The sequence below is a fragment of the Vespa mandarinia genome, chromosome 14, assembly GCF_050613455.1.
Source record: "Vespa mandarinia isolate Hongniang chromosome 14, ASM5061345v1, whole genome shotgun sequence".
Lineage (NCBI taxonomy): Eukaryota > Metazoa > Arthropoda > Insecta > Hymenoptera > Vespidae > Vespa > Vespa mandarinia.
The window spans coordinates 2,760,001-2,774,630 of record NC_140823.1 but is presented as its reverse complement, the minus strand read 5'-3'; the positions used below and the strand labels follow the sequence as shown (position 1 = coordinate 2,774,630).

The 14,630-nt window shown below is 23.8% G+C and overlaps 2 protein-coding genes across 6 annotated transcripts in view; both read left to right on the top strand.

The window, feature by feature from the left end:
* Positions 1 to 1,466, top strand: part of Gdap2 (ganglioside induced differentiation associated protein 2) — a 34,384-nt gene extending 32,918 nt beyond the window's left edge. The window contains exon 13 of the mRNA XM_035862081.2: positions 543 to 1,466. Coding sequence (XP_035717974.1) covers positions 543 to 608 — 66 coding nt within the window. The 3' untranslated portion in view covers positions 609 to 1,466. The remainder of the gene's footprint in view (positions 1 to 542) is intronic.
* An 8,295-nt stretch (positions 1,467 to 9,761) lies between these two features.
* The window catches only part of cn (Kynurenine 3-monooxygenase cn), a 6,065-nt gene continuing 1,196 nt past the window's right edge, over positions 9,762 to 14,630 (top strand). The window contains exons 1-11 of one of the 5 annotated variants that reach the window (XM_085661204.1): positions 9,762 to 9,947; positions 10,154 to 10,223; positions 11,035 to 11,225; positions 11,425 to 11,473; positions 12,097 to 12,184; positions 12,401 to 12,461; positions 12,663 to 12,914; positions 13,025 to 13,114; positions 13,668 to 13,808; positions 13,870 to 14,031; positions 14,219 to 14,630. The exon at positions 14,219 to 14,630 is cut by the window's right edge and continues 1,196 nt beyond it. In XM_085661204.1, the coding sequence (XP_085517330.1) occupies positions 9,897 to 9,947; positions 10,154 to 10,223; positions 11,035 to 11,225; positions 11,425 to 11,473; positions 12,097 to 12,184; positions 12,401 to 12,461; positions 12,663 to 12,914; positions 13,025 to 13,114; positions 13,668 to 13,808; positions 13,870 to 14,031; positions 14,219 to 14,320 (1,257 nt within the window). In that variant the 5' untranslated portion in view covers positions 9,762 to 9,896 and the 3' untranslated portion in view covers positions 14,321 to 14,630. Of the gene's footprint in view, positions 9,948 to 10,153; positions 10,224 to 11,034; positions 11,226 to 11,424; positions 11,474 to 12,096; positions 12,185 to 12,289; positions 12,462 to 12,662; positions 12,915 to 13,024; positions 13,115 to 13,667; positions 13,809 to 13,869; positions 14,032 to 14,218 lie in introns of all 5 variants that reach the window. The other 4 variants (XM_035862321.2, XM_085661205.1, XM_035862322.2 and 1 more) reach the window with 4 other exon arrangements.

Here is a 14,630-nt window from a genome sequence, read left to right as displayed (position 1 = left end):
AAAAAGAAAAAAAAAAAAAAAAGAAAATAAAAGAAAAGAAGAAGAAGAAGAAGAAGAAAGATTGAAACCGATATTTTTTTTATCTTCGATGATATCAATAATGTATAATCATTATTTAAACGACATTAATTATCATCGATCCAAAAATTATTAATTATTTTCTTGAAAATTGTTACCAATCATTTTCTTCGTAGTAGTAAAATTGAACGAAATATTTCCTAATTTTTTATTTTTTATTTTATTATTATTATTATTATTATTATTATTATTATTATTATTATTATTATTATTATTATTATTATAACGTTTTAATAAGATATTGCGTTGAGAAACAACGAGGAATAAAAAATATCGCAAATTTTTTCAACGTGCAATATCAATCATTATTGGTTTGTCAAGTAATAATTCGTACGTGAAATAAATTATAATATAATGATATTAGTATGTATAAATAAATTCGAACATTTATAATGATATCAAATCGATATTTTAATAAATCATTCAATGACATTTATAATTTATAATTTGTTATTTATTTACAGATAAATGGCCTGAGGTATTACACGCCAGATCAATTCTCCGAAGTAGAAACATCGTCGCGAACGTAACTCATCGAGGAGAAATAACTAAAGCGAAATGATACAAGGAAAATTGAAAGAACGTATATATGCGATTATCAAGAAAGGTTGTCTCGAAGGAAGGAAGGAAAGAAAGAGAAGGAACAAACAATTAAAAAAGGAAGAAAAAAAAAACTAGCAAAGAAAAAACGTGTGCTGCCATTGTTGTGATTGCTCTATTCAAACAAAGAGTTTATCATAATCAGGCACGTTATTCGATTAATGGGGCACGTAAAATTTCTTGTTTTTCTTTTTTTTTTTTTTTTTTTTTTTTTTTCTTCGTTTTCCAAACGGATGATCTCGTATCTCTCTTATCGTTCATTCTTCCAACGTAAGAAAGAAAGAAAGAAAGAAAGAAAAAAAGAAACGCCTTAAACGAAAAGGACGTCGATGTCGAATGGAAAACAAAAAATCTCGCTGATAGCTTCGTAGGATATACAAAAAAAAAATAATAATAATAAATAAATAAATAAATAAATAAAAGTAAAAAAAAATAAAATAAAATAAAATAAAAAATATACTTCGAGGAAGCAAAAATATTATATACCTATGTGAATACTAGGGCAATTTGAAAAATTCTACGGCCTTTTATTCATTTCTTTTTTTTTTTTTTTTTTTTTTTTAATGTACAAATGTCAAAAGTGAAAAGTAAAAAAAGAAAGGAGCGAAACAGACAGACTGACAGATGAATAAATTAACAAATAAATAAACAAATAAACAAACGAACGAACGAAGCCGCGAATTTTTCAAAATGGCTGTAGTACGTCGACGCGATCAAAAAAATTCCAACTCCCTCAGAGAGAGAAGAAAAACCAAAAAAAAAAAAAAAAGGAAAAGAAAAAAAAACAAGGAAGTCTTCTTAATATGACTGATCTATATTCGATATAGATCTAACATTAATTGGAGCTGGATCATAGTCGTGATTTAAAAATCCTAACTTGACCCTGCAACTGCCATTGGTGCACAAATGCAAAAGAAAAAAGAAACAAAAAGAAAAAAAAAAGAAAAAACAAGCAAAAAAGAAGGAGAACTCACCCCCACTCATGCTCGCCGCAAGAAAGAAAAAAAAAAAAAGAAGAAAAAACTTGTACGATTAAAAATTATTTTTTAACACGTCGGATTAAATCAGCGCGATTTAAATACATTTTTTGCTAATTTGAAATCCGTATGTAATGCACGTAATACACATATTTATCTTTTTTTTTTTATCCTTCTTTTCCTTCTTCTTCTTCTTCTTCTTTTTCTTCTTTTGCAATGTGATGTCACCTTAGATTATTAGAAATTCAAATGAGATTGAATAGTTCGTGTGTAGAATTTTTTTCTCTTTTTTTTTTTATTTTCTTCTACAGAAATATATATGCAATAAATTGTCCGACAGTTGTAGGATCAATTTGCAACTTACGCTATGCATGTGTGTGTGTATGTGTGTGTGTGTATATGTGCGTACGTACATTTACGTGTGCGTGTGCGTGTGCGTGTGCGTGTGCGTGTATTTTTTGATCACAAAAATTCGAAAGAATTTCTCATTCGCCTAAAACGAAATATATCGGCTGCCAAAACACCAATAATAATTAATATTCTCGTTATCGTAATCGTTAATCATCGTGAGAAAATGAGAATGGATTAGTAAGAATGACAGTGTTAAAATTTTCATATAAGAATTATCTCGATTATTTTTCTATCGTTGTTCTTCCGTTTATTTTTTTTATTTTATTTATTTATTTATTTATTTTTTTTTTTTTTTTTTTTTTTTTTAATAAATAAAAATAAACGAAAAGGAAAACATTCTCATTGTTTTAGTTTATTTTCTGATTACATATTTATATTGATATTTTATTATTATTATTATTATTATTATTATTATTATTATTATTATTATTATTATTATTATTATTATTAGTATTATTATTATTATTACTATTATTATTATTATTGATATTTTGTTTAATGAATAAATTTCAGTAAGATATTTACGATCAATTGTCAATAGACATTGTGTTCAATGAATAAATTCAAAATATTTCATTCATTGGATTAGAAATAAATTAATGTTAATATACAAGGCCAGCGTATTAGAATAATAAACAATAATAATCTCGAAAGGAAATTTGTAAAATTTAGAATTCGTTGCTTCGTTTAACGAGTATACCTCTTTTGATTTTATATATATTAAATCTATAGCACGTTAATGAGAAATTATATAAAATTATTATATTTTGTAAGCTGTTAGGAAAAGAATAGATGGAAAGAGAGAGAGAGGGAGAGAGAGGAAAAGATAAATTGAGGAAATAATAAAATGATACGTAAGATGTGTGTGTGTGTGTGTGTATGTGTAAGTAGATTAAAACAAATAAAATTTGTCATGGGTTTTTCTGAAAAAGAATGTTGTAATTTGTTGAAAGTGTCGAATTAAACGTCACTTATTTGTATAATTATATATAATAGGACACGAATGAAAGAGAATAGACCAAGTTGAATTATTAAAAGAGTGTCATTGTTATATTAATAATAATATTAATATATATATTATATATTATATATTATATATTATATATTATATATATATATCGTCTGCAATGTGTGTAGTCGTATAATACCATCTCGAGTTATTGAAAACTCCCGTTATAAAATCTGTTATATATATATATATATATATATATATATATATATATATATATATATATGTATGTATATATATATAAAATATATGAATGAGTGATTATGAAAGTGATTTAAGTCATATATATATATATTTTTATTTTTACATTGTTTAAAAAATTATTTTTCTCTAATGATACGACCAGCAAAAAAAGTAAATTTATTTATACGCGTATATTTATTTATCCGTGAAGAATAATTTCTTTCGCTTTATCATAAAATTTTACTTAAAATTTATTCTCCATAAATGCAAACGGAAAAAAGGAGAAGAAAAGAGAGAGAGAGAGAGAGAGAGAGAAAGAGAAAAAAGTAATTATGTATATTTATTCTTTGATCATATAATTCTCTTAAAACTTGTAATTATAAAATTATAAAATTAAAATAAAAATAAACAAGGAAAATAATGTCTGACAAACAATATGTCGTTTAATAAATATTCTCGAAATAACTTTATATCACTTTCATGATCTCTAATTGGTTGATACATATATATATATATATATATATATATATATATATATATATATATGTATGAAGAAAAAAAGAATATATATATATACAGAATATAATCATCTGCCACTGCATAGTATGAATATTTTCTGAAAGATTAAGCAAAAAAGAAAAAAAAAAGAAAGAAAGAAAAGAACAGAAAAACCAAATGGAGAATAAAATTTAAATGAGATTGTGCGAGTAAATAAATAATTAATTAATAAGCCTTATGATTTCAATTATTGCGTATGATTATTTCTTTTAAAGAAGAAGCAGATGAATAAAAAGATGAAGAAAAATGCAATAGATCGCATAAGATGAGCCTAAATCGTGACTACCTGGACCATAAACATATTTGCCAAAAGAAAGACCTATGGAATATTAAATGAAGATGAACAAAATGTCGAGATAAATAAATAAATAAATAAATAAATAAATAAATAAATAAAGCAATAAATAAAATCATTTGAAAGAGAGCTTGCTCGCAATGCGTTACACGTAATTCAAATAATAATAATAATAATAATAATAATAATAATAATAATAATAATAATGATAATAATAATGATAATAATAATGATTGCAACAATAAAAAAAAGAAAATTGTTAAATAATATATTAAGATTATTTGTAAAAAAGAGTCATATAAAGCGAAAATTAAATCCAATTTTTCTGGCAGGCCTTAATATAGTAAATCCTATATACTTATATAGCATATACATACATACATACATACATACATACGTACATATATATATATATATATGTATGTATGTATTTATATATATGTATATTACAATGAACTATTTGATCCTGAACGCCGAGTAAGCTTTTCGTATATGACCAAGATAAGCAATCATTTGCACTGGCTTATAAAATGTTCGCAGAGAACAATTGTAGTGTTAATATACAGTATATCTAGATAAGAAAAGAATCGAAGCGAATAAAGATTAAATAGCTAATGATATGTATTCTTATTGTTAAATTTTTTTCTTCTTTTTTAATTTTTATTATTATTATTTTTCTTCTTTTTTTTAATTTTTTTTTTTTTTTGTCTTTTTTTCTTTCATTTGTTACCTTTTCTTTTTTCTCTACTCGTAAATTTGTATGAATATTCGTGACGATTAATTGAGACTCGATTGAATAAAAACGATATAATACAATTCAAAGATTACATTGAAAAGATTTGTAATGGAATCAATTAGCCAATTACATTTGATATGAAATCTTTTTCTACCTGTTTTTAATAGTGTTCAATATATATATATATATATATATATATATATATATATATATATATATATATATAAAATAGTCAGCAACGCATAAAAGAAAAAAGAAAAAAAGAAATTTTATGATTTCAAAATGTATGGGAGAAATTTATAAAAAGAAAATTATCCAATGTACAGGGAATTTAATTGATAATATTAAAAATTCTAAAAATTCTTTAGTTTAGTAATTATGATACCTACATTTAATAATTATGATTCTTACCTTTGTAAAATTAATTATTTCAATTTAATTAAATGATAATATTATATACGATAATTTTCACGAATATCCTTATATATTTTGTAATATAATTTATCTTACATAGCAAGAGACAGAGAGAGAGAGAGAAACGTATATAAAATGATTTTCTTTTCGAAAATTAATCGTATTAATATTTATTATTATTATTATTATTATTATTATTATTATTATTATTATTATTATTATTATTATTATTATTATTATTATTATTATTACTATTATTCGATCCTGTTTGAAAAAAAAAGAAAAAAGCAAAGACCATTAGGATAATTTTAATAAGTGTTACGAAATGGACTTTTGATCGATTTTATTTTTTGAAAAGGAGAAAAAGAAAAAAAAACCAAAAAGACAAAAGTAAAAAGTTATTTTACAAATTGGCTGTGCCTTTTTTTATCTTGGTAATACATCCATATATGATTATATATATATATATATATATATATATATATATATATATATATATATATATATCAAAAAATTTAAATCGGTCGATCGAAGATCTATTTCAAGATAAATAATTCATCCACGTATTTGTTTCGAATACAATTATATATTAATTATATACACCTATGATTATATATAATTATATACAAATATAGATATATTTAATAGCTCAAGATTCACTTAAAAATTTTTATTCGACGATGTAATTCGACGATGTAATTCGACGATGTAATTAACGTTTCGAACGATGGATTATTCTTTTCTTTCTTTTCTTTTTTCTTTTTTTTTTGTTTTCTTATTTCTTTTTTTATTATATACTACCGTTGTGTCATTATAGATCGTACCGTCCATCATTTGACAATCGATCTTGGATGAAAAACATTTTGAAGTGTACGTCTTGAACAATGTGCAAATGTGTTATCACTTTTGATTTAAAATTCTCAAAAAAACGTTGTAACAATTAGATATTGCTAAAAATTAAATCTATACAATGTGCCAAATGTATAAGTAGTAAACGTATAAAACGAATAATTTCTTTTTATTCGTTATTAAACATTTAGATCTATAACGATCGATAAGATTATATTGATCTCTTGTTTTACGACAAAAGATTCTATTTTTTTTTTCTTTAACGTAATTCTTTTTTTTTTTTTTTTTTTTTTTTATATTAAATTCTTTTTACACAAAACGAACGATACGAAGAGGATTTATTAAACGAAATTAATTATTAAACGACGTTAAAATAATTAATAGAAATGGTGGGAAACTATAAAATGTCATTGTTAAAGGGAAAACAAAAAAATAATAATAATAATAAGAATAATAATAACAACAATAAAAATGTAAAAGTTATATTATATTAAATAAAGTTAATTATATTTATCAACGCAAATTATAATTGTTGTATCGTGTTAAAATGATTATTTAATTGATCAAACAATTATAATCATCAGAAAAATCGTGTTTTACGTATTAGTGATTAGATAATTTAGGAGATCTAAATCCAAAAGCTTGTGTAATACGTGCATAGTGTATACGTGCCTTAAGCTATTATATATACATATGTACACACATATATGTGCGTGTATATATAGGATAAATCCCTCTGGAATTCTCCACTCCTCTCTATCCCTCTCTCTCTCTCTCTCTCTCTCTCTCTCCCTCTCTCTCTCTCTCTCTCTCTCTCTCTCTCTCTCTCTCTCTCTCTCTCTCTCTCTCTCTCTCTCTCTCTCTCTCTCTTTCTGATTCTTTTTTCCTGGACTTGTCGAAAATCGTGCCAATTATTATAGTTTAGATAAATCGAACATTATCGTAAACTAAATTTCGTTTGTTATTTCTTCTCCCGTACGAATTTATTTCTGTATGAAGAAGAAACATTATTCTCTTTATCCTTTTCGAAAGAATCAAGTTCTTATTGTTATAAATTCAAAACTTTAGATAAATTTATATTGATTATTAATGACAATGAGAGAGAGAGAGAGAGAGAGAGAAAGGTAGAGGGATGTATAAAGAAAAAGCTAGCTTTATATTATTAGTTTAATGAATTAACAATATTAATTCTAATATTAAATTTAGATTTTTAATTAATTCATTCCTATTGTTCTAACATACTCTATTATTTTGTTAATTATGAATACAATAAAAAAAAAAATTTCATTATTATAATAAAGATAATAATAATAATAATAATAATAATAATAATAATAATAATAATAATAATAATAATAATAATAATAATAATAATGATGATGATGACGATGCTGATGATGATATTTTTGCGTTTATTTATAAAATAATTTAAGATACCATCAACAATTTACATATATATATATATATATATATATATATATATATAAATTACATATGTGTAATATTATAAAAATGAATGAAACGCTGACATGTATTATTAAGTTGTATTGATTGATTAATGTAAATGTTAAACAAAAAAAAAGTAAAAAAAAGGAAGAAAGAAAAAAAATAGAAAGAAAAAATACTGATCGACGTAACGTACGTACGTACGTATAAGTAATTCGTATTATCGACGAAATAATGGAAAAAAAAAAAGAAAAAATAAAATAAAATAAAAAAAAAAATGGCTGTTCGCAAGAGTATTGTAAATTGACGATAGTTTTTCTTCATAAAAGTTTTCTTTTTTAAATCGGAAAAAAAGAAAAAAGGAAAGAAGTAGAATGAAAACACAAAAGATAATATTAATGGAGTTGACTCCGTATGCCCTTCAAGCGTATCCTCTTCTTCTTCTTCTTCTTCTTCTTCTTCTTCTTCTTCTTCTTCTTCTTCTTCTTCTTCTTCTTCTTCTTCTTCTTCTTCTTCAATGGTCCTAAAAATACATACGTACGTGAATTTAGTTACATAGATACGTGTATACAAATCGTTGTTGGATGGGTGGGCGAGGAGGGAGGGGACGGGAGGTAGCGGGAGGGGGCTGGGAGCGATGGAAGAAAAAAAAAGAAAAGAAAGAAAGAAAGAAAAAAAAAATAAATAAATAAGAAAAAAATGTTGGAAGGAAAAGAAGAAGGCATGAGCTTTTTAACACTTGAGAGAACCTAACTGAGTAATCATGGAACTATAAAGATTATTATTTAATTTCGATGAAGGAGAAAAAGAAAAGAAAAGAAAAAAAGGAAATAAAGAAATTAACCAAAAGAAAGAAAAAAAGAAATTAACCAAAAAAAGAAAAAAGAAATAAAGAAGAAGAAGAGATAGGAAAGATCGTGTTTAAAGTAGATGTTAATCTTATATCTCGATTGGCGCCGATATTATTCTACGTCTCCATTTCTGCTACACAACATAGATACATAGATACATACGTACATCTACATCTCGCATGTCTTCCCGTAAATAAACCAAGGTCACGAATATTCACACATACCTACATATGTGCCTTTTCGCGGTACACTAAATGTAACGTAGATTTGTAGATAATCGAAGAGTAAATGTCTGATAGAAGAAACATGTATTCGCTTCAATGATTACATTTCTATTTTCGAAAAGATCATTCACGTTTCTTTTTTTCTTCTTTTTTTTTCTTTTTTCTTTTTTCTTTTTTTTTTTCATACTTTCATTCAATCAATATTAATTTCGTATCTCCTTCGAAAGGAAAATATACGAGATGATTATTCTAATCAAAATCAACATAATAATAATAATAATAATAATAATAATAATAATAATAATAATAATAATAATGATAATAATAATAATGATAAATGATTATTATGATTATTATTCACAAACGAAGCAAAGACGAGTGTAAATTTTTTAAAGTGTGTAAAACACATTTGAGATGATCTTAACGGTGATAACCTTGAGATCTCGAAAAAGCATGACTTTGAGAAAATTCTCTTGCCTATCAAAATATTTGCTATCTCAGAAAGCAGAATAATGTTTTTCCTTTTGACAGGATTTTTTCTTTCCTTTATCTTCTTTTTTTTTTCTTTTTTTTTTAACGTAAAAAAATAAGCAAGATATTTTAAGATGTCTAATCAATATAGACAGGAACACCCTGTATACAATATAAATATATATACATATATATTTATTTAACTATTCATATATTTTGAGATACATCTATGACTGATAGAATTATTCAATTTGTTGTATTTAAAAGGATTTTCTTCAATGTTATCACGAATTCTTCTTTTTATCACTTAAACCAGGCGGGGCGGAGCGAGTGGTGGGCGGGGACGATTTAAAGATCGAATTTTTGTGTTCTCTTTCTCTCTCTCTCACTCGTTCAAAAAATAATTTATCGACATTTATTATATTACAAATGATTTAATAAGATTTTCCATTGAAAATGATTGTATTTGAAATAAAGCGTACGAAGTAGCGCATACGTATAAATGATAAATAAAATTTATTATTAAAAAAGAAAAAAGAAAAGAAATAAGAATCTTATCTTATATTGTTTTTTATAATTAAGATGATAAATATAATCGGACGATACATATATATATATATATATATTCTTTTTTGTTTTTTTTTTTTTGACTGTAGTAAAGCATCAACAGTTCAACCAGTGATCTACTTAGAAAGTGATGGAGGGAGTTGTCATGTAGTATACATGTAAGGTTTAAGAGTATAGTTAAAGCAAGTGCAGTGAAACAGAAGGGTTTCAGTGAACTAGAGGATACCATGGCGGACAGTAAGCATGAGTTACACGTCGGTATAGTCGGTGGTGGATTGGTACGTATATAATATTAATATAAAATCAGATCTGAAAAGAAAAAAGAAAAAGAATATTTTTACACATTTAACGTAATTTCGTTGGAACAAAGTGATCAGACGTTTCATTTCTATGTTTCTTTTTTTTTTTCTTTTTTTTATTATTATTGTTATTATTATTATTATTGCTATTATTATGAATAATCTTTTAACAATAATATTATCAGGTAGGATCTTTAGCTGCTTGTTACTTTGCCAAACGAGGACACTCCGTTTCTGTTTACGAATATCGTTCAGGTAATAAAAAAGTAAAATAAAACAAATTCAAATATTTACTTGGCTCAACGTTTTTAGTATTTAATATCTAATTAAAGAAAAGAAGAAGAAGAAAGAAAGAAAAAAAAATGCCAGTTATTTTATTATGTCATTGAATAGTCTTGGTAACTCGTTAACACATTGTAAGCCGGTATCATGATAATGCAAGATTTTCAAAGTCTATCGCTTATATCCCTGCAATATCTCACGACATTGCAGGATTTTTTTTTATCTATATGGATGCATATCTTACACATCGACGTGTGTATTGCATTTATCATCGTTCGATCTATTTTCTTTAACTATAGATTTTTCAAAGGCAAATAAGTGAGTTTCGGAATTCAAGCTTTCAATGATATTGATATTTAATCGGTTTGCAATGTCTCAATAATAATAATAATAATAATAATAATAATAATAATAATAATAATAATAATAATAATAATAAAAATAATAATATAATTTAACTGATACTATTAATAATATATTTAATAATTACTACAGTATTATAATAATTTAATTTTTTCGTTTCTTCGCTTATTTTATTTCTTCTTTTCTTTATTATTTCATATTATTAAATTAATGTCCTATTAGTATTATAATAACTAGTATGTATAAATATATATATATATATATATTTTTTTTTTTTTACTAATATTACTTATTGGCCGATTCAATAAAAACAAAAACTTTTACATAGCAATTTTTAGCAAGTAATCAAATAATTCTAGTAAATTTATATATACATTTATATATATATATATATATATACATACATATATGTATCTTACAGATGTACGGAAAGAGAAATTAATGGGTCAGAGTATAGATTTAGCTTTATCAACACGTGGACGAGAAGCTTTAAGAGCTATAGGTCTTGAGGATGCTCTTGTTAAACAACACGGTATAGCTATGATAGGTAGAATGTTACATGGTAAAAATGGCCAATTGAAAGAAATGATTTATGACAGTGTCAAGGGAAATGTAAGCATCTTTTTTGTTGTTCTATTTCTTTTTCTTTTTCTTTCTTTCTTCTCCTTCTTCTTCTTTTTTTTTTTCTTTTTTTCTTCAATCTTCGATATCCGTATACTTGATTTAACCTACCACTCCTACGAATCGTTTTCCAGACATTGTGTTCTTTAAATATTTATACTGATCGTCCTTTCCTTTTTTTTTTTTTCAGTGCATTTATTCTGTAAACAGACAATATCTCAATGAAGTTTTACTCAACGGTGAGTTACTATTATTTCTTTTCTTTTTCTATTTTCAGTTTTCATCTTTTTCCTATTTTTAAAAAGTACTCATTAATATTAACATATTATAATTATTATTATTATTATTATTATTAATATAGTATTTAAAAAATAAATTAATATAATGATAAAGTATTACTGTAGTGTATATATATTATTATTATTATTGATATATAAATATATATATAAATATTTTTAAAATATGAAGAATATATATATATATATATATATATATATATATATATATATATATATGTAATGGCTATACAAGTGTATTTTTTTTTGCATGAACTTTTTATGTGAAACAACACGGCGAACCTGAGATGTTTAAGATTAAAAAATTGTCTCGAACATTCGATAGCCTGGTAGCGCGAGAAGCCACAAGAATTCAAACGTATCAAGTTACTTTCATCCATGAAACGTAGTCTTCTTACATTGCATATATATGTATATATATATATATATATATATATATATGTATATCATTGGTTTTAAAAATAAATGAAATATTTTAGATACTTATGTATAATGTATAATCTGTATTTTTTTTTTGTTTTTTTCTGTTTCTTTTTCTTTTTTTTTTTTTTGTTTTTTTAATCTAGCTGCAGAAAAGTATCCGGAAGTAAAACTTTACTTTAATTCAAAAATCGTTGATGCTGATATCGATCAAGGAAAATTAACAATTTTGAAGTACGTATATGTATAATCGTATATTCAATCAATGTTATTATATTATTTATATATATATATATATATATATATATATATATATATGTATATACATATATATTGTAGTATGAAAAATCATACGACGGAAGAAGTAAATGTTGATTTAATAATCGGAGCAGATGGAGCTTATTCTACGATACGTAAGATCTTTATGAAAAGGCCACTTTTTAATTGCAGTCAGACATACATAGAACATGGATACATCGAATTATTTATTCCACCTGGAAAAAATAATGAGGTGATGATATAAATTATTATTAAATATTATATATTAATCAATTTTCTTTCCGATCGAATATTTATTGAAATGTAATATAATGTCGATCAACATGTTATGATTATTATATATAATAATACTAATGATTATTATTATTATTGTTATCGTTACTTTTGTTAAATTAAAATGTAATAATAATAAATTGTTATTATTGTTAATAAGTTTTCAATGAGCAAAAATCATCTTCATATTTGGCCAAGAGATGACTTTATGATGATAGCATTGCCAAACGAGGATCACAGTTTTACCGCTAATCTCTTCGCACCTTTTAAAACTTTAAACAAATTGAAAACGTCGGAAAGTTTGATAACATTTTATACGGAACAATTTCCAGATTTTTTAGAATTGATCGGCGAGGAAAAATTAATAAAAAATTATTTCGAAAGAAATCCGAAAACTTTAATATCGATTAAGGTATTTTTATACGTATATACATACATAAGCATACATATGTAGAATATTTTTCTTATTTATATTATTTATTATAAATTCATATTGATACGTTAATATATTAATATTCACAGTGTAAACCATTTCACATGGGTAAAGCGGCTATTTTGGTTGGAGATGCCGCTCATGCTATGGTACCATTTTATGCTCAAGGAATGAACGCTGTAAGCGTATGGTATTATTATTGTTTTTACTAATAGTAATAATGTTTTGGGGATTTTCAATATTTTTATATTAAAAAAAAAAAAAAAAAATTACAAGTAATTAATTAAACGATACTAAAATAACGATAATAATATAGCGTTTGTCTAGAATTAATGTTGGTATCTTTAATATTTTATATAATATTTAATATTATATATTTATATATATATATATAACGAATTAATTAACACATTAGTATAACAACAATAATATAGTATTGAATTTTCAATGAACAATACTGAATATAAAATAGAATTATGTTATATTAATAATGCTATTAATAGTATAATATTATTATTGTTATTAACATACCTATTAATATCATTATTATTAATAGTAAATTATTATAATAAATTATTGATAATAATAATAATAGTAAATTGTTATAATAAATTATTTAGATAAACAATATTACAAATTACAACATTATTCATATTATTATACAAATTTATAATTGACCATTATATTATAATTACTTTATGCTCCTTTATCATCATAATTTTAATTTAACAGGGATTCGAGGATATTCTATTACTGGATAATCTAATGGAAAAATACAATTCGAATTTAAATGAAGTCCTTTCAAATTTTTCGGAACTTCGATGTAACGATGCAGAGGCAATATGTGACTTAGCAATGTATAATTATATAGAGGTAAATGATTTTAATAATCTTACCTATAAAAAAGGTATACACTTATTACATATAATTGTAGATGAGGCATTTAGTAACAAAAAAGTCTTTCGCTTTCCGTCGACGTCTCGATAATATTTTACATAAATTAATTCCGAATACTTGGATACCACTTTATAGTACGGTACATTTTACTCGTATGAGTTTTCAAGAATGTATTGCTAATAAAAAATGGCAAGATAAGGTACGTTTACATATACATACATACATATGTACATATATGTGTGTATAATACTATCTATATATAATATATAGTATATAATATAAATATACTATACTACATGTATTACATATATTTATATATATACTATGTATTATAAATAGTAATTAACAATAATTTGAAATATACTTAACAATAATTTACACTTTAGGTATTGCAAAGGGGTCTGTGGTGTATAGGATCATTGTTAACTGCTATTTTTGCTTTCTCCTTGTCGAAAATTAATTTCGAACAGATAACAACGATGATTTAGATTAATTCGAAAAAAAAATTATTGCAAAAGGAATTTCTTCAAATATCCAACTACTTTATAAAAGATATGATATTTTATAACTAATTCTAAATGATAATCTTCTTAATTATTACGTATTAACGAATTATTGAAAGTTTAATATTACAAATGTAATCGTGATTATATATTAATAATTATGAATTAATTATTAAAAGTAATAAGAAATACGTCAATAACGTTGACCGTGTCAAATATGAGATTTCGATCGAATATATATATATATATATATAATATATATTTATTATCAAATGCAATATCCAATAGACACATT